The sequence below is a fragment of the Tachypleus tridentatus genome, chromosome 13 (assembly GCF_004210375.1).
Source record: "Tachypleus tridentatus isolate NWPU-2018 chromosome 13, ASM421037v1, whole genome shotgun sequence".
In the NCBI taxonomy this organism is placed as follows: Eukaryota; Metazoa; Arthropoda; class Merostomata; order Xiphosura; family Limulidae; genus Tachypleus; species Tachypleus tridentatus.
In genome coordinates this window covers 78,345,584-78,370,363 of record NC_134837.1, presented here as the reverse complement: position 1 = coordinate 78,370,363, position 24,780 = coordinate 78,345,584, and the positions used below count along the sequence as shown (strand labels likewise).

Genomic DNA, 24,780 nt, shown 5'->3' with positions numbered 1-24,780 from the left:
ACGGAAAAATTTCTCTCTCACTCGTACTAAAATGCAACCACGCGTTTGCTGTTTTTGTTCCCTGAGCTGAGAAAACTATCACTCAAGGCCAACCAAGCAGGAAAATCTCACCTAAAACTGTCGAACTCGAAAAGGGCCAACAAAACCTGTATAGTGTGTCTATAAGCTTGTAACATCATAAAATACACTACAGTTTAAATATATGTAGGATTTGAGGACATTAAATGTTTACTGAAGGTGATACACTGTAGCATGTAAGTGTCTACGTTAATTATCTTTACCTAAAAAAATTGCTGGATTTCATCTTGCACAGCCTGTAAAATGTTACTACACTTTAATGTTTACAAATATGTTTATAACACTGAATTTGCGCTTACTGTGTATTCTCAAAATCGAATTTAATTAGTTCAACCTTAATCATACATATGTTAACTGATGTATCCATTTAAATGTAAGTAAAAGACACAGTGGTTTCGAGGGTTATGGTATAGGTCAGATCCAAACAAAGACCCCCTATTTAATTTCCGAGGGACAGTAATAGTGCATGTCATGTTTGGTCGAGCTCAATAGAACAGTATAGGCTCCCCCCTGACTGACACAGAAGGGTTGCATCCCAACGCAGACTCTCCTGCATCACTTTCTGAGACTTCTTTAGGGTATATACAAAGTTTGATGACAATTAGTCCAGCAGTTTACCATTTATCAGTGGACTCACGAGCGAGCATATTTTCGTTACAAAATGGTAGAAATATATATATCTCAACCGAAACAAAGTGTCTTAAAATTAAATAATTCGCTAACTCTGACATCAACCAGATCATAATTATAATTTTTATGGAAGGTTAATTTATTTTTTATAACAAACATATTCCATATCTCATCCTATAATTGAGATCACATTCCTAATACAACCAATCACCCTCGTTTTGATTGTCATTAGTACATCTTGCCCGACGTACAAATACCATTATAACAGGGCTATGTGAAAGAGAGCGAAGAAATATAAGATCACTGGGAATTTTTCCTGTGGAACGATTTTTACCACAAAGCAGTCAGTTTGGTCTTGTTACCAAGCCAATTGTTACTTAAACATTAATACAAAGCATTGTTTTCTCATTGGCAAATCAGATCCTATATAAAAGGCAATAGTATTAACAAAATCAATCTTGCTCACCAAATGTGGACTTACAAAGCTGAAAATCGAGTGTTGATACCCGTTGTGGGCAGAGCACAGATAGCCCATTGTGTATCTTTGCACTTAATTATAAACAAGCAAATCAAATGTACCTCTCGCTCATGGTCTGTGTTCACTGTGAGTCGAACCCTAGGACATGAATGCTTCTGAATATTATCTGATTCACTGACACGAAAGACAGCTTTCTATTTTTGTTCCTCAGTACTATCTTTTTTGCAAGATAATTGGTTAATTGACAATTAGTGTATGCTCTCAAAACAAGGAAAGTTAAAAATATTTCTCCCCAGTGGCACAGTGGTATGTCTTTAGAATTATAATGCTAAAAACCGGGTGTTAATACACGGGGTGGGCACAACACAGATAGTCCATTGTTTAGCTTTTTGCTTAAACACCAAGTGTTACTTGGCCGAATTTTGCATCCAAATTGAAAACAGTGAAAAACACAAGAGTTAAAAAATATAAATCTTAAGAGTACCAGGTTGATAATACCGTCCTGTACTACACCACACATTTTAATAAATATGTCAAATAATTTCACAGAAATGTCAGAGAAGGTGATAAAATTAACAGCAGTTTTCATTCTCGAGGACCAGACTTGTAGTTTGATGCTTTATCCTGATGCACCATATGTTTTTGACACCCTTCCCAAACAATGAAGTTTAATTTTTATAAGTTGTACTATTGAGTTTCCTGATTATAGTTAGAGTTCACTTTTATTCTACTGATTTGCATTCTGTAGTGTGTAACTCCTGTATTCCATAAAATTTTTGTGAATATTTCAATGTTTTCAGAGTGCTTTCTCCAAGAGTGTGTTACGTATTATAATTTATCTCAAATGAGTCTCTGAATTATTGTATTACTTACGTTACGAATTACGATTTCAAATAGTCGGAAGTTTTAATTTTAATTTAGCAGTTATTTAAATTTCGATATGTGTCAAACTTATGATATTTGCCAACAAGATCGATACACTCTTAACGTAGAAAACATTTTGGTTGAGATGATGAATCCCCCTTTTTGTCGGCCTGGCATGGCTAGGTGATTAGGGCAATCGACTCACAATACGAGGGTCGCAAGTTTGAATCCCTGTCACACCAAACATGCTCGCCCTTTCAGCCGGATGGGCGTTATAATGTGATGATCAATCGCAGTATTCGTTGGTAAAAGAGTAGCTCAAAAGTTCGCGGTGGGTAGTGATGACTAGCTGCCTTCCCTCTAGCCTTACACTGCTAAATTAGAGACGGCTAACGCAGATAGTTTTCGTGTAGCTTTGCGCGAAATTAAAAAATTTTGGACTTTTTGAGTCCAAAATGTTCAGTCAGTTTTCTATAACACGAAACTGCCAAGACAGGATAAATAGATTTTGTGAATTTTGTTTGTTAGAGAGCCCATTTTACATCTGTTAAAATAACCTGTACCTGAACAGTCTTTCAAATCATGTTATGGCTTCAGATTGTGAAATTATGCTTCAACGAGAGTTTATTTTCAAGTTTTGCTGATTTATCATCCTTTATTTCTTGACTTTTTGAAAAATTATTTTTTTGATTCTAACCAGTTTAAAATCGGGTCTATTTTTCTGTTTTGATGTCTCTTGCAATTGCCAGTATTACTGGTCTCTTTTTTTTCTTTATGTCTGTTGATTGTTAAAACTGTTTGATATAATTCTAAAGGTGGTGACTGTTTATTTGTTTAATCACGAAATTTCCAAGAAGTGTTTTTTATTTTCTTTTGAATTAAGAAAAGTGTGATTGTCACAAGTAGCCATTATCACAAATGGTGAAAGATATTAATACTGACATTTTTTCTAACTACATTTCATGTTTTTACACATTTCTTCAGAATAATCTTTAAAATTAATTTAAGCGTTGCAGAAGGTTTGAATGAAAATAAGTTGTGTTTTACATTGAACAAAACGATAATTATAAATGGGTGTCTTTTGTTACAATGCATATTGTAAGCCATTACGGTAATGGGTGTCTTTTGTTACAATGTATATTGTAAGCCATTACGGTATTTGCTCCCCAGTGGCTCAAGAGTAAGTCAGAGCGTTTATAACGTTAAAAGTTATGGTTCAATAACTACTCCTAGCTCATTTACTTAGATATCCTGTTTTTATCCTTTAAATTTGATCTATCTACTAACATTATAAATGAGAAATATAAAAAAGAAAATTTAATTAGTCAGCAACTCCAAAATATCCAAAGTGTGATAAGCTAGAACGAACTCTAGGATTCAAGTTAAATTATAGGCTTTATTTATTATTTAGAAGTAATTCGATATTGGTGAAATCTTTTGAATTATTTGTCTGTTAAATTTCATGCAAAACTACCCGATGGCACTCTGCATTAGCAGTCTCTAATTTTGCAGTGATAAAGTAGAGATGAGGCAGCTAATTAACACCATCTTCTGAGAATTCTTGAGGCATGCTATACCAGTGAATTGTAAGAATGACCATCACATTATAATGCCTCCCCTTGACTGAAAAGGGTTAACATGTTCGATGCCCGAAATACAAAAGGTTTGCTGTAAAAAAATAAGTAAAATTAATGATCTGATATTGTTTTAAACAACTTTTACTTACAACGATAGTTTTACAAGAAATTTATTGACATAAGACTTTAGCTCTACCTCACTGTGGTGCCCCTTAATGGTTCAGTGGTAAGCTTGAAGACTTATAAGGTTAATTTTTTGTTTGTTTGTTTGTTGAATTTCGCGCAAAGCTACTCAAGAGCTATCTGCGCTAGTCGACTCTAATTTAGCAGTGTAAGAATAGAGGGAAGGCAGCTAGTCATCACCACCCACCGCCAACTCTTGGGCTACTCTTTTACCAACGAATAGTGGGATTGACCGTCACATTATAACACCCCCATGGCTGAAAGGGCGAGCATGTTTGGTGCGACCGGGATCCGAACCCGCGACCCTCGGGTTACGAGTCGAACGCCTTAATCCACCTGGCCATGCCGGGTATTTATAAGGTTAAACCTTGAGACTTAGTCTTTGCAGTAGGTACAATGTCGATAGACCGTTGTCTAGTTTAAGGTTGTATTTAGAGATATTGAACTTTGAGACTTTTACTTTATTAGAACTTGATAGTTACGAGATAATTATTTAAAAAAAATTCCGCTTTAACTATTCCGCTACAGTATGTTCCATTGTTTACAGACAGCATCACTAACAGCTTAACTAGTCTGTGGCATTATCTAGAGATACAGCATTCTACAGCTTAACTGATCTGTGGCGTTATCTAAAGAACCAGCGAAGGGTGATATCAAGGCGATAGGGCATTCAGGAATGTTTAAATATAGAAGTTTGAAGTTGTTAGTTTTACTAATTTATTTAAAAATACTTTTATTGATGAATGCTAGAAGAAAGACATTTTTAAACACGTATTTGTTTATATCGATTACTCTACCGTGAATATTTCAATAAATTAGAATGCTTATTATATTAATATTGTAACAATAAGATATGAGGGAGATGAAATGACAGTATAAATCAGGAAACGTTGGTTTATCAAAAATTACAAGATTATTTAAACACAAAAAATATCAAGTTTACAGTTGAAAAACAAAAATAATCTAAGTTGTCGTCAACCTGAACAACAGGTTCGAAACTAGATACTATCACAAACTGAATTTAATTTATTTTGTCGGTTCATGTTTGTTTTTACGTGTAATTTTGATTATTGTAACTTATTGTTTTGCTTTAATATTTCTTGCCACAGATCAAAGTTAGCTAAAATATCTTGCCCGACTTCAGTCTTGAGAAAGGACTAACACTTTTTGTAAGCATAAGAATTTATCTCTCAAACTATTTCTTTTTTTTTGAAAAGAGCTCGTGTAAACATGTAAGTACTTTATAATTATTCTTTTAGTTTTCAATTACAACGTTTCATTTGAATTTCATTATTTTTTTATTATGTGTTATCCGTTTTTTTAATTTGCTAGGGTCTGAAGCATATGCTGAGAAGTTAGTGGTTACAACACTTTACTTTCTAACAAGTGTAACACGTTTCAAAATTGTAAAACGTGTTATGATATATTGTTCTATTAGATGACAACACTTTCATTTCGGTTTTTTTCATTGGTGATGAGGCCCGGCATAGCCAGGTGGTTAAGGCACTGGTGTCGTAATTCGTGGGTTCGAATCTCCATCATACCAAATATGCTAGCCCTTTCAGCTGTGAGGGCGTTATAGTGTAACGGTCAGTCCCACTATTCGCTAGTAAAAGAGTAGCCTAAGAGTTAAGTAGCTTTACGCGAAATTCAAACCAAACCTTGTTGAGGAAATGAATTTTCAATACTACCCTACTATTTCAATAAATTGTTGAGGTCTCCAGTGATTTTAGTCTTTGTCTATCTGCGTTAGACATCCCTAATTTAGTTGTGTAAAACTCTTGGGACTGACAGTCACATTACAATGACCCACGACTGAAAGGGCGAGCATGTTTTTTACGAGTCGAACTCCTTAACTCACGTGACCCTGCCGGGCACCGTCTTCAGCGATAATAAGCAAAACGATCTTAACTTATAACGCAGTTTGGTGTAGTTTTGCAAATAAACTTTTCTTTTACAATCAACTGTTGAAAGTCACAGACTCAATTATTTCAAAATTGTTGTAAAAAGCTCTTTACACATCGTGATGGACATTATGATATTTTTAGTCTCGATGTAACGCGGCTTGTTACATGTGAAACGAAACAAAAAATACTCAGTTTGAAATTAAACAAAAAGAAACTTTATTTACAACAGAAGGATGGTCGAGACAGCGATAGATTTTTCAATGGGTAGAGACTGAGTGAATAAATTGTACTTAAGTGAGAATTCAATAATAATAACCGCTAATAAAATAATATTAGAATAAAGTGCACGTGAAGATAAACTGAAAACTGTAAGGTTAATTATAATTAACCAAAAACCAATTCGCAAGATCAGTAGGCTGAAAAATAAAATGATTATCTAGTTGGAAAAATCCAAACTTCTCTCACGACTCACATTCTATCTGTAGCTGACCGATTTTTAAACTGAATCACAAGTTTTCGAAGTCAGCTCTACTTCGTGTGACAAATGTATAGGTGTTTCGTATACACAAGGTAACAATTCCATGAAACAGTAAATATCTTCTTTGACTGAAACCTGCTATAAAACGTAAAAGCCTTGGGCAGAACTAGAACATAACCTCGACCAGAATTAGTACGTTTCGAATTAGAACTTTAAAAAAATGAATATGAAAAGTTATTATAGGAGAAACGTTGTGTTCGAGTACCACAACACTATATTCAAATACACATTTAGTTTTCCCATTTATGAGGTTTCAATCATATGAACTTTCGTATACATAAAAATAACTACTTCAATTGATACAGTTTGATTTATTGGTTTACTCAATTACAATTTTGTTTTTTAAGATACAATTACAATGCAATCAACAGAAAACAAAATACAAGCGTTAGTCAAATCGAATACAAAATAATACCAGTTTCAGTAAAATGACAAATTGTGTAAGAGTTTAGGAACTCTCCTCATTGGCTTTAATAGAAAACTCCATTCCAAGACAGCCCAGTTGTTGTTGATTGGAAGTAAAGGTAATGTTGCCTTTATAATTGCCCTACGGTTGAAAAATAAAATTAAAGGAGATAATATATTTACCATAACGTAAATATTCATACTCAATTCATTCTTTTGTGAAGAGAAATCGCGATGGAAAGAGTCTATTTAATAAAGGACATTTTACACATGTATAATTGTGATTAAAGGAAAGAGTGCCAATTAAATTGCATACTACAGATACATAACATCTCTGAAAACTAAATAATTTATCAGAAACATTAATTTTTAAAAATCTAGTATGAATATTCTGTAAAAGCATCTTGGTAAGATATGCTACAATTAATGAATTTAAAAATAAATATTTTTTTTTCGTTTAGTTGTTAAGCAGAAAACTATACAATGGGTTATGTATGATGTGCCCCCACGGGTATTGGAACCGGTTTTTAATGTTATAAGACTTTAAACGTACTGCTGAACATCTGTGAAACTTACTAGAAAATGTAAAACTTTAATGCAAAAAAACAACAAAACACATTGGTTCAAGAATGATAGAGATGAAATAAAAACACTATAAAACGAGATCTTTCGAAAGGTGGACCTTTCTCTTTCAGGGGCAAACTGGGTGTTCTTTTAAAGTAAACTTGTATCCGAGAAATAAGTAATATAATATAACATTATCTTAGTCAGTACAAACAATTATGCGTGAAAAATATACAAATATAAATAAATAAGTCACCCAGCAGTGACAAACACTGTAATAGTAATATGTATTTACTATGGCTGGACAATATCTTAAAAGTTAACGCACATTAGTGTAAAAGTGTTAGAAGAACGATAAACATTCTGAAGAACCTACTCTTTTACAAAACGTTTGATTAAATGTTATCGATAGTTATCTGTATATAGAAGGACATATAGGTTTTAAACGTGAATAGGAGATAAAACATCCTATTAATAATGTTGTTGTGGGCTGTATTTCCAATGTTTTAATCCCGTTGTAACTTTAAGACCAAATAAGTTTGGAGTATTAAGCCCAGAATGTTTTACACAAAAATATCTAGTAAATTTGAGTAGTGTTGAGGAATAAGAGTATATTATAAATAAGAGAATCAGTGAAGCATTGAGTTAGCGTTTTATTTTCAGTTGGTACAGATAACAGAGAATTAGTTTATTTTGTTTTCTGTTGGTAGAGTGCCAGTGTTTAGTGAAGTATTTGGATAAGTAGTAATGATCGAATATATTCAGTTATACGATCGGTTATCCGTTAAATTGTACAAGTTTATTTACACGTTAGTTCTAGTACTGTTAGTGACGTATTTCCGTTTGAACGTCATTTGTAAACGTAGCCTATAATTTACCATAAAACAAGCTTGTCGAAATTTTGAGGAATTAATTGGACTTCGAATTATTTAAAAGTACCCGCTTAAGGATAGAACATAAAGATCTAAGGCCAGTTTAATGTGTGTGTATGTATTATGGGTTTATGGCTTAAAAATGTATGGTTATAATATATATATAGTTTTTCGTGATATAATTCTTAATGTTATGAGGTACTAGATTGAACGCTAATTCTATACCTATTAAAGGCTCTAGACCTAACACAAACATGAAATCCTTCTGAAAGCGGAAGGTGTGAAACTTTTATCATTAAAATATAAACCTAAAAAAATTGATTTGTGATAATACTTCACCGATAGCATTTTCTTTTATTTAAAAAATAACATCTAAAACAGAGTCATTTTTCTTCAGCTGTAACATTCATAATTAGATGTCCCTAATCTGAACCTAACAAAAACTTGCTAACATAACATTTGTGTTTGAATGATACAAAGGTATTATCTGCAAACTTTTTAAATAGAATTTACTTAAAATCATAAGAATACTGTTCTGGACGTAGTTTTCGTGGTGACATACTTTTGTAAGCTGTGTATTAAATGTTTCAATTTAGATATTAACTAGAAGAAGCTTGAACTTAAGATACAGCAAATTCTACCAAGATCAAAATAGTTATATTAGATACAAGCACAAGTTATCAACTAGCAGAAATCAGTGAAGCAATGTGCAGTTTTTACTCTTTTTACCTACGTATAGTGGGATTGACTGTAGCATTATAACACCCCCACGACCGGGAGAATGAGCATGTTTAGTGTGACGGGAATTTTAGTTTGGTTTGTTTTGAATTTCGCGCAAAGCTACACGAGGGCTATCTGCAGTAGCCGTCACTAATTTAGCAATGTAAGACTAGAGGAAAGACAGCTAGTCATCACCACCCACCGCCAACTCTTTTACCAACGAATAGTGGGATTGACCATCACATTATAACGCCCATACGGCTGAAAGGGCGAGCATGTTTGGTGTGATGGGGATTCGAACTCGCGACCCTCGGATTGTGAGTCGAACGCCCTAACCACCCGGTCATGCTGGGCTACGTCAAGAGTTACCTCACAAAGCCTGTTTCCCTGAAAATTTAATTACGTATAGTATTGTTTAAAAGAATAATTGAATACAGGCAGTTGATGATGTATTTCACTCAGTTTTATCTTAAAATATAAAATTTACTGCTGTGTATTCTATGTAAACTTTAAAAAAGAGAAATTTTATAGATAGATAAACAGTCGACTTGGTCAACTAACTTCGATTGTGCAGGTTTATACAAAGTAGGCTTACTTTTTTTATCTGTGTTTCTATAGTGTCGAGAACTGTATATTACTTGGTAGGTAATATATACCAAGCACGTTAGGTAATAAATTAGTAAGCTTATTCCTTAACTGTTAAGACAATAACATCTGGAAGAAACAGCAGTTTGTTTTTTATAGAAAGGGATCTTAGAATCGTATTTTGGAATATAGGGATAATTGTTGTTTTAGCACAAAGCTAAACAACAGACTTTTTGGCATTGCAAATCCATTAATTTACCATTATCCATTGGGAGCTGTACAGCTACAGAATATTTAAAAGTACCAGTATTTGTTTTTGAACTTCCTTAAGCTGTTTATTTGTTCTTGAAAATTAAAAGTCTGGGAAAATCATGTTTATCGTAATTAACATGAACAAAGCAGTTATGAAAAAGAATGGTTCTATCTTTTTTGTACAGTATAAACAATGCTTTCATTTGGTATGAATTATATTCCTAGAGATGTTTTCCTGATACCAACAAAATCATTTCAACTGACATGTATTTATTTCACTATAGTAATGTTGATGAAGGTTTTTAAGCTCACAGTAACTAAAACAAAATTTTCACCAATTTTCCATCATTTATAATTCCACTTCTCCTTCCCATTGGATTTTTGATCCAAGTAAAATGGAAATAACTGAGCTCCTTAATCTATTATATTTTTAGCCATTAATGATTTTAACAACAGAGTAAAAAGTTCATGTGGAACCAGTTAACGAAACAAAAATAGAGTTAAGTTTGTGCAATCATAGATTGGGAACAAGTAGCGTAGGTCACATTGAAGCTTGAATAATATTCGATGAAGAGAAACAGACAGTATCAAGAGAAAATATCATATTTTGTCATAAGCCGTCAGCTGAAACCAGGAGTGGGCCCCTTTTCTCTTTCTCTTTTTAACATTTTAAAGATCGTATTAACAAAAAGATCCTAAATTCGCAACGATTTCATAAACAAAGCAAAATCACAGCAGCAATGTTTCTTAGTGGACAGGGTTAAACATAACATATTTCACGATGTAAACATTTTTAGGTGTAATTTTTGACATAGTTACTGGAATGCCTCATAGGGGACGCTTAAATTTACTGACAGGTCTTCTCAACTTTACTGTTGTCGCTATGCTTCAGAAGGTAACAATAAAACTTTTTCCAAAATGCACCTGCTTCTGATTTCTAAACTGTTTTTATTTACTGAATGCAACAAAAATAAATATTCATAATCTGTCACCAACCATTAAGAGATGGCCCGGCATGGCCAGGTGGGTCAAGGCGTTCGACTCGTAATCTAAGGGTTGCGGGTTCGAATCCCCATCGCACCCAACATACTCCCCCTTTCACCCGTGGGGGCGTTATAATATGACAGCCGATCCCACTGTTCGTTAGAAAAAAAAACCAAGAGTTGGTGGTGGGTGGTGATGACTAGCTGCTTTCCCCTTAGTCATACAAGATAAAATCCGTCATAAATTAGGGACGGTTAGCGCTGATAGCCTTCGTGTAGCTTTGCATAAAATTAAAAAAAACAAACAAACCTTTAGGGGTAAAATTAAAACTGTTCAGAAACACGTTGGCAGCTTTAAGTTATCAACAACACTTCTAGTTGATGTCAAATTATGAATTACAAATTTTTAAATGTTTTTCAAGACATAATCAGGTTTCATTCGTCCGTACCTTTGCCTCTTCACCCTCTTTTGGCAAACCTGGGTGAAACGTCAAGGAAATAATTAATTATCACTAGATACTAGTCGTTTTCCGTCATTAAACATTCCACATATCAGGTTATGACTGTATACACTGATTCCACATATCAGGTTATGACTATGTGCACTGATTCTACATATCAGGTTATGACTATGTGCACTGATTCCACATATCAGGTTATGACTATGTGCACTGATTCCACATATCAGGTTATGACTATGTACACAGTTGCTGTAATGTCGAGTTCCTAATATTAAAATAATAAAACAGAAATAACCCCTTTCATTTATATTGTGAACTTGATGTGAGAGGGTGGGGACAGAACAACAATATCTATGCTATACCTACCACAAGTATCGAAACTCAGATTTTAGCAGTTTAAATTCGCAGACTTATCATTAAGCTACTTGAAGCTGAGTTACAAATATTTAAAATTTGCAACTTCTGAAGAAATTAGAGTTATTTTATAAGTTGAGAAAAAAAAAGACTTGCTGGACGAGTGTGTATTTTACTACAATTGTAATTTTTATGTTTGTTGGCTAATAACTAAAAACTGAGTTTTTGAACCCATCGTAGCTTTAAGCTTAACAACAAATTATTATTATGCTTTTTCACATAAAAGACCTGTTATTTTCATCCTCAAAAACAGAAGTTGTAGCTTTAAAAATAATAAATTCAAAGTCAAATACGTTACTTTTACTGTAATATATTGGAAAAATGTGAAACGTTGAGTTACGGCATGTCTTATACAAAAGTATTGTGTTTATACATCATTGTAAAAAATAAGAACATAACTTGGAAAACAAATAAACAGAAGAAGCTAGAAACTTTCATGGGACAATAAAGCATTGTTTATAAAACGTAGATTTTTACATTTAAGAAAACATTTTAATGATACATCGTGTACTTCCTCTTCTGATATTTGAGGCATACTTACCTCCATAATTTTTGCAACTACAGAGCCCCCCAGTGTAGGGAGTGTTACAGGAAGATTCTGACCAATATAAGTCCCCTTCTGCATGGGACATCCACACTGTTGGCCGCGTGGAAAAAGTGGACAGAAGATATCCTGGTTATTAGTAATCATTTCACAAACGTCGTACTCACTAAAATAAAAAGGACAATTTGTATTTAAATAAATAAATTTCTAGTCAAGTATAAACTCACAATTAATGTAATGGACTTGGAAACATAAATATGAACCAAAGGGAGAATACTATAAAATAAAAGAATGTGGATCGAGTACCACCGAAGTGCCAGCAAACATTTCTTGTCCTCGATTTCGATACTTCACCAAACTTACGTGTCTCGATTATGGCGTCATTAGATATACTTTTCCATGAATCTCTACGTAAGATTTATAGTAATAACTGAGTATGTTAATTTATCTCTTTCTATAAAAAAACAAACAAGACAGTATGTGTGTTTGTGATACTCATTAAAGCCAAAACGGAGACTCGAACAGAAAACTTTATTCGATAAGATTGCACGAAATGGTAGAATGAAATGTTACAACCAATAAAGCTTTTCGAATACGGCCTTATTTACGTTTAAATTGATTAACAACACGTAATAAAGATCGGGTTAGTTTAGGCTTTTTGCCTACACAAATATGACGTTTCACATCGTGTTAAGTAACGTTAGTTGTTGCCCAAAAGAGTTTCTCTGCAAGTGCGAAAGGTTAGAAAATAAATATCATGTAAAAGTCACTAAGTTCAAAAAATGAAAAAATCGGAGTTTGCCTCCTTTTCCTTCAAAGCACATAATTTTTGTACGAAATTATGAATATGAGTTTGATTTAAGTTTTTAACTAAACTTAAGTCTATTTTTGGTTTAATCGAATTTTGATACGTAACACGTCATCTCTTTTGTAACAACTTCTGTTGCGAAGTATTTAGTCTTATTTAATACATATTACAATATTAGCCTCATTTGACATATTTTTGTTCACAGATTATCAATATGACATTGATATTAGATCATTTCGCTGTCATCTAATTCAATCATTGTAGTGGTAGCCACCTAGTAACGGATCTCATATACTCATTTTGCATGTCAGCGATATGTAAAATTATACACAAAAATGAACGGTTATCTTCAGAAACTCTATCTCTTTTAATACCAAGAAATAGTATTCTAAAATAGGTTTTAAAATACACCTCGTTTATCTTTGTAGGCGTACACTAATTAAAAATAGTAGAAAGTGTGTTTCTTTTGGACTGTTAAGATCATCTTGAAATTATATTCTTAAACACCTCGAGCTCAGTGAGAAAAAGGTTTACAGTCTAACGTGATGCTTCATGAAATATATTAGGCGAAAATATATTTTACGCTTTTCTATTTTAGGTACTTAAAAGTACGAAAAACTATAGATTAAGTCTAATGCCAACAATACAGACGAAAAGCAGAATATAGTAATTACTATATTGCAAAAAAGTGCTTACAATTTAAAAGCCTAAAGCCACATATTTTCCTAATAATTAACACAAAGTTGAAAACGCTGTCTTAATAATAACTTCAGGATATGCACCTAACAAAAATAGTAGCAACCATAGTTGATGTTTACACAAACTAACAAAGACTGTGATTATATTTATTTCTTATTAAGCACGAAACTACAAAATGGGGTATCTGTGCTGTGCTCACAGCCTCTGTAGAAATCCAATTTAAGAACATTAAGCCTGTAGATTTATCGGTGAGCCATCTTGAGGGGAATAAGGACAGAAACGGTTTATGACTGATGAAATATTAAAATGTGTGTTTGTGTGTGTGTGTGTTTTTCTTATAGCAAAGCCACATCGGGCTATCTGCTCAGCCCACCGAGAAGAATCGAACCCCTGATTTTAGCGTTGTAAATCCGGAGACATACCGCTGTACTAGCGGGTGTCAATATTAAAATAATTAAAATTAAGTAACTTAATTTCATAAATTCTCAAACTTAACATAATCGATATTTATCGTTTTTGCTCTTAGAAGGAAAGTTCAAGAAAACATTTGCAAGTATGAGGGAAAGGGTGCACTTACAACTTTATTGTGTAGTACCTGATTTGTAACGAACTAGCAACCATTTTATTATACATTTATAAATTCTAAATTTAAGAAATTAAGTTTTAAATTTATGTATACTAAATAGGTCGGACAGTAAGACAATTATGTTGAAGTATATTGAACGATTTCCTACTTAAGTACAGTGCACAACAACGTTCACTCTAATTTTTTCAATCAGTTAACGGAATGAATTTTTCTGTGTGTATCATTACCATGTGCGGATGTGCGCTACCAGTTTTTTTATTTTTTAAGGGACGAAAGATTAATTTTAGTTCATCGATCCTATTGCATTATTAGGTCGCTTTGCAATGCTACCAGTTTGTTACTTTCGCTTTAGGCTTATCGTCTGCCGGGGTTATTAAAACTGTCAACGTATTGAGGCTCTTCAACATTACTGATGATGTACACCTTCATGCAAGTTAATTGAAACAAGACGGAAAATTACGATTTTTTCAATTTTTTGCGTTTTATTTCTGAGAATTTAAAAATTACTCAAAAATTAATACATGATGTGACCGCCTTTACTTTTCAAAAGATCATTAATCCACTTTGGCATCGAGTCCACGACTTGACTGCAATCTTTACTAATTTTTGGATCGCGGAACCACACCTCAATTATAGCCTCAAGTAGCTTATCTTTCATAGTATAGTCTTTTCCTCGAAGTCTTTTTTTACAAATCGCTCAAAGATTTTCAATAGGATTTAAGTCCGGAGAGTTTCCAGGCCAGTCCAGCACCTTTATTTGCGTTGTAGTCATAAAATTCTTCACAAGTTTCGATGTGTGATACAGAGCTAGATCTTGCTGAAAAATACTAGATCCATCTGGAAATCTCTTTTTCAATTCTGGAATGACTTTTCTGCAAAACTTCGATGTATTGTGGTCCTCGAATCATACCTTCTACGATATGCAAGCCTCCGACGCCATATCAGCTGAAAAAGCCCCAAAACATCTTCATCAAGGGATGTTTTACGAACTTATTGATGTGAAATTTTAGAAGTTTCTCACCTGCAGATCTGCAAACATGCAGACTTCTTTGACCCTGTACAAAGAAATGAGTCTCGTCACTGAATAACACCTTACTCCATTGTTCTTGCGTCCAGTTCTTGTATTTCAGACTCCACTGATACCGTTTTTCCTTCATTGAGTAGCTAAGAAGTTGTTTTTTGATTGGTCTCCTTGCCCTTCTAACACAATTTCGAATGACGTAATATTCCTCAAAATTTCGTCATATACCCCAAAAATAGATCGACCGTACTGCAAAACAGCTAATGACGCCGTCTGTGTGATAAAATGACTATTAAAGGAAATCAGCGAGCTTACACCAGTCGCCATGCTGAAAATATTGTAAAATGACCATTTGTTTCAATTAATTTGCACAAGGGTGTACGTGACACTTGATTGGTTGTTGTGCGGCCGCGCAGCCTAGAGGGAACACTGGTACACGATAAGTCAACAATAGATGATTTTTTTTAAATTTAATTTACAGCTTCAACATATAAAGAATGTTGCATAACTAGTTGGAGTACCAGTCCTTTGGACGGAAGTTATGTAAGTTCATGATTAATGAAAGGTTAACTTAGGACATGAAAAGTTGGTTCCCTTATTCGCAATTGTAAAAAAACCCTCAAAAGAAGTAGTTGTAAAAAACGACATAAAAACCGTAAGACTGGAAATCTGTATGTACTCTTGTATGGACCTATTGAACCTTAATACCAATTTTGGCAAAAATCCGTCCAAAAAGAGGCGAGGTAGTGATAGTTATATGCGAAGTAGTTACGTGGATACACAATGGAAAACAGACAGTTCTATCGTATTTATACATATTAATAGAAAATAGTTATGGAATAAATTATTTATTTGTTTCAGATTTTTTTAGGAAAGTCGTTCTTAATATTGGGCTGATAAATCAAGAGGATAAGCAGGAAGGTAACAATATTAATCGCTAACTTTTGGTCTGCTTACGTCTAACCAAATAATGGAATTTAACTACCATTTTTATAAAGCACCAATAACCCTAAACACCATTTTTATAACGTATCCATAACCCTAAAAACCATTTTTATAAAGCACCCATAGCCCTAAACACCATTTTTATAACGCACCTATAGCCCTAATCACCATTTTTATAACGCATTTATAGCCCTAAAGTGCGGAGAGTGTTTTGCTGTAACGAAACATAAAAAATAAACTTTTAAATTTACAATTCTGGCAAACTCGGCTTTAGGCCACATCTGGTCCTACATACAGTTAAAAGATAATTTTTAACGAGATATTTTCTATAGGAGAAATAAGCATTTTGAAGAAAATATTATTTTTATCTACACGTTAATTAGAATAAAATATGTTACATTTTCACATTTTCCCTATTAAATGCTAAAAAAAGTTTTTTATTTTTATTTTCCCTTTTCTTATTTTCATCTTTCGAAGTTCTACTTAAATAAGTTGTTGAGTCTAACAACGCAAAGTGTATATTATTTCTTTATGTTCATTGACCTTAAGATTTTGGCCAGCAGTATGTGTGTATGTGAATCTGAACTAAGATTTGGCAATTCTATCACGTTTTGGCCAGCAGTGTATATATATTGTATAGTGTTACTTGTCTTTCCCTCTGGCAAAAAAAAAGAAGAAATTCCTACATCATTCCATAAAAAATCCTAGATCTTTCGACTGATCCACCTGCCATGAATCAAGTTGCATTCCTTTAAACATATCAAGAAACTTCAAAATGTTTTATGCAGATGTCAGAATGTATTTAACAGCATTGTTCACGTCATACGTTTAACTTTTTGTTTGTAAACGTAAGTTGGAAACTTATCTGTATTATGATATTTTCATTTCTGTTGAAAAAGTGGTTTGGTTTGTTTTGAATTTCGCGGAAAACTACACGAAGGCTGTCTGCTCTAGCCATTCCTAATTTAGCAGTGTAAGACTAGAGGGAAGACAGCTAGTAATCAGTACTCATCGCCAGCTCTTGGGCTACTCCTTTACCAACGAATAGTGAGATTGATCTTCACATTATAACGTCCCCACGGCTGAAAGGGCGAACATGTTTGGTGTGACGGGGATCAGAAAAGAGATCCAGAGAAATAAGACGTCTAGAGTACAGTACTGTTGTGAATTACATCAACTCACGATAATTTAGCACACATTAAGTTAGAAAATCTAGTACTTAAGTCGTAAACAAAATTCCAGTGACGAATGCTATATGTTTATTAATGCAATTGGCCGTCCATTCAACCAAATTTCATCAAGGCACCTCTGCTTAAACAATCTATCAAACAATAAAAAACCCGGTATGGCCAGTTGGGTTAGGGCGTTCGACTTGTAATCTGAGGGTCGCGGGTTCGAATCCCCGTCATACCAAACATGCTCGTCATTTCAGCTGTGGGGGCGTTATAATGTGACAGTCAATCCAACTATTTGTTGGTAAAAGAGTAGCCCAATAGTTGGCGGTGGGTGGTGATGACTAGCTGCCTTCCCTCTAGTCTTACACTGCTAAATTAGGGACGGCTAGTACAGACAGATCTCGTGTAGCTTTTCGCGAAATTCAAACAAATGATAAAAAGCGTGTATTTTGTCTAATTGTATAAAGGTGGTAAGATTATGTTCCTTACCAAGAGCCAAAGTTCCTGAAACATGGTACTACCATAGAAAAAGGTGTTTCTTTTACCAAAGTAAGCTTCATCTTAAAGTTGCTTTCCGGTAAGACTTTTAAAACCTTTGCATTCAGTGTCACCTGAACATTTCCAGGGTACAGAATAGGGTCTGGAGCGATACTGGAACTTACGAAAGCCATATGTTTGTCAGGTTTACCTGAAAGAGAACACATAAGATAAACAAAGTTGTTGTTATTAAACGTTTGTATGCTTTGAAGTTTAATGAAGTTTTTACTTAATCTACGACACAAAAGAGGACTATGGCAAGTTAATAGGGAGACGATCATGTTCTTTTATAAAACTCGTTACATGTTATATACAAAATAGCGTAATTCCTTGCAATTTAAAACTCTATTATAAGCGATCTTATGAGCTAATAACCAAACTAGCGAAAATATTTCGACTATGTTTATTTATATATTTCTTTAAAGCTTAACCTAGAAAACACTTTGGTTGGGATGATAAATACCCATTTCTGTCTGCCCGGTATGGCCAGGTAGTTAGGGCACTCGACTCGTAATCTGAGGGTCGCGGGTTCGAATCCCCATCACACCAAACATCCTTGCCCTTTCAGCCATGGGAGCATTATAATGTTACGGTCAATGCTACTATTCGTTGGTAACAGAGTAGTCTAAGAGTTGACGGTGGGTGGTGATGAATAACTGCCTACCCTCTAGTCTTACACCCCTAGATTTGGGACGGCTAGCGCAGGTAGCCCTCGTGTAACTTTGCGCGATTTTTAAAACAAACCAAACCTTTCTTGTCTGCTTGTTGTTTAAACATCTATATAAGGTTTGATTTGTGAAGTGACTCAAAGGTTATCTTAAAGATGAAAAAACAAACTTGAATTGTAATACAAGATATAGTTAACAGTAAGGTTTTGAGACTTTTTCAAACGCTTCAACAGTCATCATTAACTGTTATGATTCGTCACAAGACAATAAGAAGTTGGCGTTAAGGTATGTTTGTTTTGAATTTCGCGCAAAGCTACTCGAGGGCTATCTGCGCTAGTCGTCCCTAATTTAGCAGTGTAAGACTAGAGGGAAGGCAGCTAGTCATCACCACCCACCACCAACTCTTGGGCTACTCTTTTACCAACAAATAGTGTGATTGACTGTAACTTTATAACACCCCCACGGCTGAAAGGGCGAGCATGTTTGGTGCGACCGGGATTCGAACCCTCGGCCCTCGGATTAGGAGTTGAACGCCTTAACACGCTTGGCCATGCCGGGCCAAGTTGGCGTTAATTAAACAGTAAACAGTCAATGTAAAAACATATAAGAAGTTACTGATATTTTACATCAATATTTCGCTTTATACCCACGCGCACGCACGTGCACACACAAGCATGAATACATATATGTAAACATAAATATTAGGTTAACCCCATTTTGCGTATACTTTTTGGTATTACATGCCTAAATCAGTATACGTATATGCAGGGCTGTCGAGAGCCATTACGGGCCCCAGGGCAGCAAGCATTAAGCCCCCTCACACCAAGTGGCAAGACAGTAAATTTTTTTAATATATATAGGTTGAACATATACACTAAAATGACATCATTACTGATACACATTTGTAAATACTTAGAGCATTGATGTTGTGATGATAGTGATCAAAACAAAAATCTGAAAATGCACATTTTATTTAAAAAAAATTACAAGAACGAAAAAAAACCCACAAAATATCATCAAATTTAGAGCAATGGAGCCTTTTGTGCTTTAGTCTTGGCAAACATGTCTATGTTTCATAGTTCATTCTCCTCGCCAGACGAGCCTCCACAGCTAGTGTTCCAAGACTTGTGAGTTGATTCTGGCACATAATAGAACGCATGACGTTTTTCACTCTAGAAACTGTGCTGAAGGAACGCACGGCCTGCGCAACTGTGACGGGCAAGGTACAAAAGATTTTCAGCAGGATTACGAAGTTTGGAAACAATGCTTCCAGTTTCAAGGTGTGAAGCTTATTTGGCAACTCAAGAGGTAGCAGGGCATTTTGACCAAAATTCGCTGGGTGAATCACTCTCGTATGTTTCAACTACTTACTGTACTAGGCCTGCTGATACCTCGGCTTGATATGACCTATGCAGTGTTTGTGCAAGGTCATGAACAACTTTGGATTTCAGATGTGAATACTTCCACAGGACACCGAATATTAACTCCAGTTTCATTGCTGCGTCATATCTTGTCGTCGTATTCCCAAGAACACAATCCAGAAGAACACAGAAGACTTCATGACTTCTGGATCACAGTCTGTTGTATCTTCTTTTGTCTTAACTGCAAACAACTTTTTCTTCTTCCGTCGTTTTTCTGTGAATGATAGGGAATTTATTATGCCATAGTTTTTGGCAACTGGATTGGACTCGTCCAAAATGGCGTTTCAGCTGTCCCTGAAGCACTTCAGATGACACTCTTGATATTCTTTATGTCTAGTGTTGTTTCTCTTGCTTATAGGACCTTATTCCTGTTGTCAACTGCCGTCAGGAGTTTCAACCATAATAACACATTCAAACAATCCAAGACAGGTAAGTATTTCACTTAGGTCTGCTCGCGTTTCTGGAATTAGGTTCATTTTGAGTACGTTTTGAATAGCTGTCTTCAGGAAATCTATACCCCGAGGCCTCCCCCCCCCACCAGTCAGAAATTATGAACTATGAATTACTTATTAATTGCTGACTTAAATAATAGTTATCAAATAAAGAATAGAAAATCAATTGTTTTTAATTGACAAAATTACTGGCAAGTTATAGATATCAATGCGTACAGTATAAGATTTGTCAAGAAAATCACATTAACAGCTATATAGTTACTGTATAAAAATTATATGACTAGGAATTTGTATTCTTTTGAATAAAGATTAAATAGTTTTTGCTCACACTTGAAAAAGGGTTACATATGGCAAACTGACATACTTGTCAGTTGGCTACAAATTTATAAAAGCGACTGTGTAAACTGATGAACAATGGTAACTGCCCTAACAGTCCAATTATATCACACTGAATTTGGTAGTGAACACCCCATAAATTTCTTAATGCTTTAAGGCAAGAAGTACTTATATAACTCAGTTACTCGATTTTCATTCAAATACCAGGTAAAAAAAGGATACAAAGTAACCAAAAAGAACAAAGTATATTTTATAATTATGAGCACGTAATATTTAAAGTTTAAGTAATATTTTAGTGTCTTTAACCGTTTAATTCATTACTTTTCCTTTTTAAGTTGTATAAACTTTTTAAATATATTGCCATATCATTTATGCCGGTAGTTTAAATAACTAAAAACTGAAACATGTTAGCTGCGGACAGCATTTAATTAATATGCAAACTGTTTACAATAAACATGATGACTCATATCAGAGCAATATTCTTAAAATTATCACAACATACGAGGGCTGTTAAAAAATAAGTTACAGGTCTGGGACCCCTTCAAAGTACTCTCCTCCCCAACGCACACACTTATCCCAACGGTGTTTCCACTTGTTGAAACAGTCCTGGTACGCTTCTTTTGTAATGTCCTCCAACTCCTTCGTCGCATTTGCCTTAATCTCGGGAATCGTCTCAAATCTTCTTCCTTTCAAGGGTCTTTTGAGTTTGGGGAACAAGAAAAATCGCAAGGAGCAAGGTCAGGTGAGTAGGGAGTTGGGGAAGAACAGTGATCGAATGTTTGGCTAAAAACTCACGAGTTTTGAGGGCTGAATTTCGCAGCAACGCGGTGCATCTTCAATTTTTCGGTCAAAATCTCGTAACAAGATCCAACTGATATCCCACACTCTTCAGCAAGCTCCCTGACAGTCAGACGTCGATTTGCCCGCACAAAGGTGTTGATTTTGTCGACGTGTGGGTCGTCAGTTGACGTGGAAGGACGTCCAGGATGCTCATCATCTTCAACGGACTGTCGACCATCCTTAAAACGTTCATGCCACTTGAAACATGCCGTACGCTTTATAGCAACATCACCGTAAGCCGTGTTAAGCATAGCAAAAGTTTCAGTCGCAGATTTTCCAAGTTTAACACAAAATTTCACAGCAAATCGTTGCTCCTTCAGGTCATTCATTCTGAAATCCTCCAAACGAAAAAATCGCACTTCACTTAAAACCGCGTAGCTAATACACAAATGAAGATATCTGCAATCGGGAAATGGCGTCGTAATCAGCTGATCTTTGCGAACCTAGCGACACCAAGCGGATTCCCCTGAAACCAACTGGAGCCGCGTAATTCAAACAGTCCGCGTATTTTTTGAACAGCCCTCGTAGTCATATTCACGTGTCTGCAGCTAACGTTGTAAAGATTATATATATTTTTTATATTTTATAACCTAATATAACTTTATAAGTAATCATAGAAGTTATTTCTTGTTTTTGGATTTATTTACAAATTTCTAAGCCTACATGTGCGCACTTAAAGAATTTAGGGTGGGCCTTTCGAGTTTCGTGATACACACATCTGTAAAGACTACAGACTGTACAGCATGAAAGACGAATTTGCGACGCCATTTCACTCCATCCAGGAGAGGGCGCAACTGCATGACCTATTTACATTTTTGTCATCAAGCTGCATAGCTCCCCACTACAAGATTTCTGGTAGCCCTACATACTAGTTCTACCAAGTCGACTGATGTGACCAGATGACAAATTTATTACTGTTATGATCTCGAGGTCATTTCCACTGTGAGAAGTGAGAACAGTTAAATCCGGACCTGGTTAGTGTGCATTGACAGCATTGTACTTGTACGTAGCTGTAAATGAATAAACATCACAACTTTTAATAATTTACTTATTTTTTACGATTTTTTTGCTCTCCTCCCGACCACCCTAGACACCTGGGCTCCGGAGCACTGACCCCCTGATCTCCCTCTTGTCGGGCCTGCATATATGTCTGCTTTTCAAGGTCACACACTGAACATTCATACCAAGGTATTCCAAGTGTTTCACTGTTGTAAGGATTATCTATGAAAACATAAAAACTTGGCTAGACCAAGTGTCTTTCTTCGCTCACACAATAGCTATGTCATCAAAGTGTGGACCATTCTAACAAAACAAGATTCTAAATCTGCACTACCCACTTTTTTTATTTTGTTAGAAATGGCTCCTGGATAAGTCTTAGAAAGGGTTTATTATATCAAGACTCATTTCTAACTTCATAGAACAGGCTAGATAGTTTATTTCTCTTAAAATCTTGTTTTATTTTCCTTTCAATAAATTAAAAGAAACATAAATTTTAGGTGCTGGAAAATTAATCGTCATATATAATACGTGCACTTGCAACAATCATATATAACTGGAAATAATATTTATACATCATACGTGCACTTGCAACAATCATATATAACTGGAAATAATCGTTATATAATATGTGCATTTACGACCATCAAATGTAACTAGTTGGTATATGTAATATATGTACTTACCACAATCAAATGTAACGGTTGGTTGGAAGGACCAAATCTTGTCAGAAACAGCTAGTCCAGCAAGGCACAAGATTATCAGCGCGCGCATCATCTATAACAATGAAATAAAACAGTATATTCATTTTACTAACTGTCATTATCGGGAGAATATATTCGGAGCCATTTGGTTTCCACCGAACGCTCAACTTCAAGTGCATTTTAAACAATGCGATGATATCAGCCGAAACCTAAAATATCCAACCTCTGTCCTGCAGAAATGTTACGTTTACAACATGCCGTGTTGAACTCTCTTCAAAAATGAATTCTCTAGCTCAGTATCCATTCAAATAAACACTTACACTTGGTTGCATCATTTCTTAGAGTGTGAGTAAATAAATCTGTTTTGTTGAACTCATCTAAAAAGTCAGTGAATAGGTATATTTCATTCTCTCGTTCGGTATGTATGTAAGTATTTAACATAAATATGATGTATTTATGAATAGTTTCTGTGTAAGAGTATGCAACATTTCGTGTTAATGAACACAGTAATGTTTTAGTGCCTATTAAATCGACATAAAATTATTTGTTAAAGAGCAAGAATATCCTACACTTTTCATAGGATTTTGATGAATTGAGAATTACTTTTCAGAGAACAACATACCTTTACATATTCAAATAGTTTAATTCGTTAATAGACAAAAGTTTACAAAATACGTGGTATAGGTTTCACTCTGGCCTACACCCTGTGTATCTCGTGGAGACCGTTAAAAACGACCTTTAAAACAGTTCCTGGACGACACAAGGAAAAGAGTTACTTGTGGAAAACTATCATAAAACCGTTTTAAACGGATATGTTTCTTAAATGATGTTAAAAAAGATCATATTTTTTAAAATCGTTTCTCTAGAATGTTGAAATATACACTAAAAATACATAATTTTTGTTTCTCTGTTATATAAGTAAATACGAACATTTAAGAGTTTTATGAATCTACTTATGATACCTCAAATAAGAAAATAAATTCTAATTGATTTTACAAAAATGATTATATACAAATAACAAAATAAGAGTACCGTTAAGAAAGTTTCTAATGTTTATCTGGGCAAATAACTAGAATAAATATTACTTACAATATTGTTTTCCCAATAAATATAACACTACGGTCCGTCAACTTCTAGATGTTTTCCTTCGTATAAAGCAGTAAATAGGACGAGCTTTGATATCTCGTGTTTTATATTACAGAGGGCTAGCGCTTTATCTAGATGTGCTGTGTGAAATAAACAGATAATAAACATCTGTAATGATACGTCACGGTAACTTGATCTTTGATCTATTTCGTGAGGGTTTCAGATCACCTTGATCTTTCACTCTGTGTGACTCGTTAAAGGCTTAGTGTAGGATGATGTGAATGATATACATTCGTTTTTGTTAAAGACTGTCATATGAGCTTATCTTAGCTACGGCATGTTTTCGAAAGCCAGCTCGTCTTGACATGTTATGTAACAGAACAAAAGGTTAAATATCATTATTGCGATGATATGGAGGTCATGAAATCTTGTTTTCTTTTAATGCAAAGCT

The 24,780-nt window shown here is 34.5% G+C and overlaps 1 protein-coding gene across 1 annotated transcript; it reads right to left on the bottom strand.

The window, feature by feature from the left end:
* Positions 1–6,546: 6,546 nt before the first annotated feature.
* LOC143238048 (ganglioside GM2 activator-like) lies at positions 6,547–24,505 on the bottom strand. Its single transcript, XM_076477950.1, has 5 exons — positions 24,333–24,505; positions 23,226–23,316; positions 17,779–17,977; positions 12,053–12,221; positions 6,547–6,802 (listed from the first exon to the last, which is right to left on the bottom strand). The coding sequence occupies exons 2-5, from the start codon at positions 23,314–23,316 to the stop codon at positions 6,704–6,706; spliced, it is 558 nt and encodes a 185-aa protein (XP_076334065.1). The 5' UTR covers positions 24,333–24,505; the 3' UTR covers positions 6,547–6,703.
* Positions 24,506–24,780: the final 275 nt, after the last annotated feature.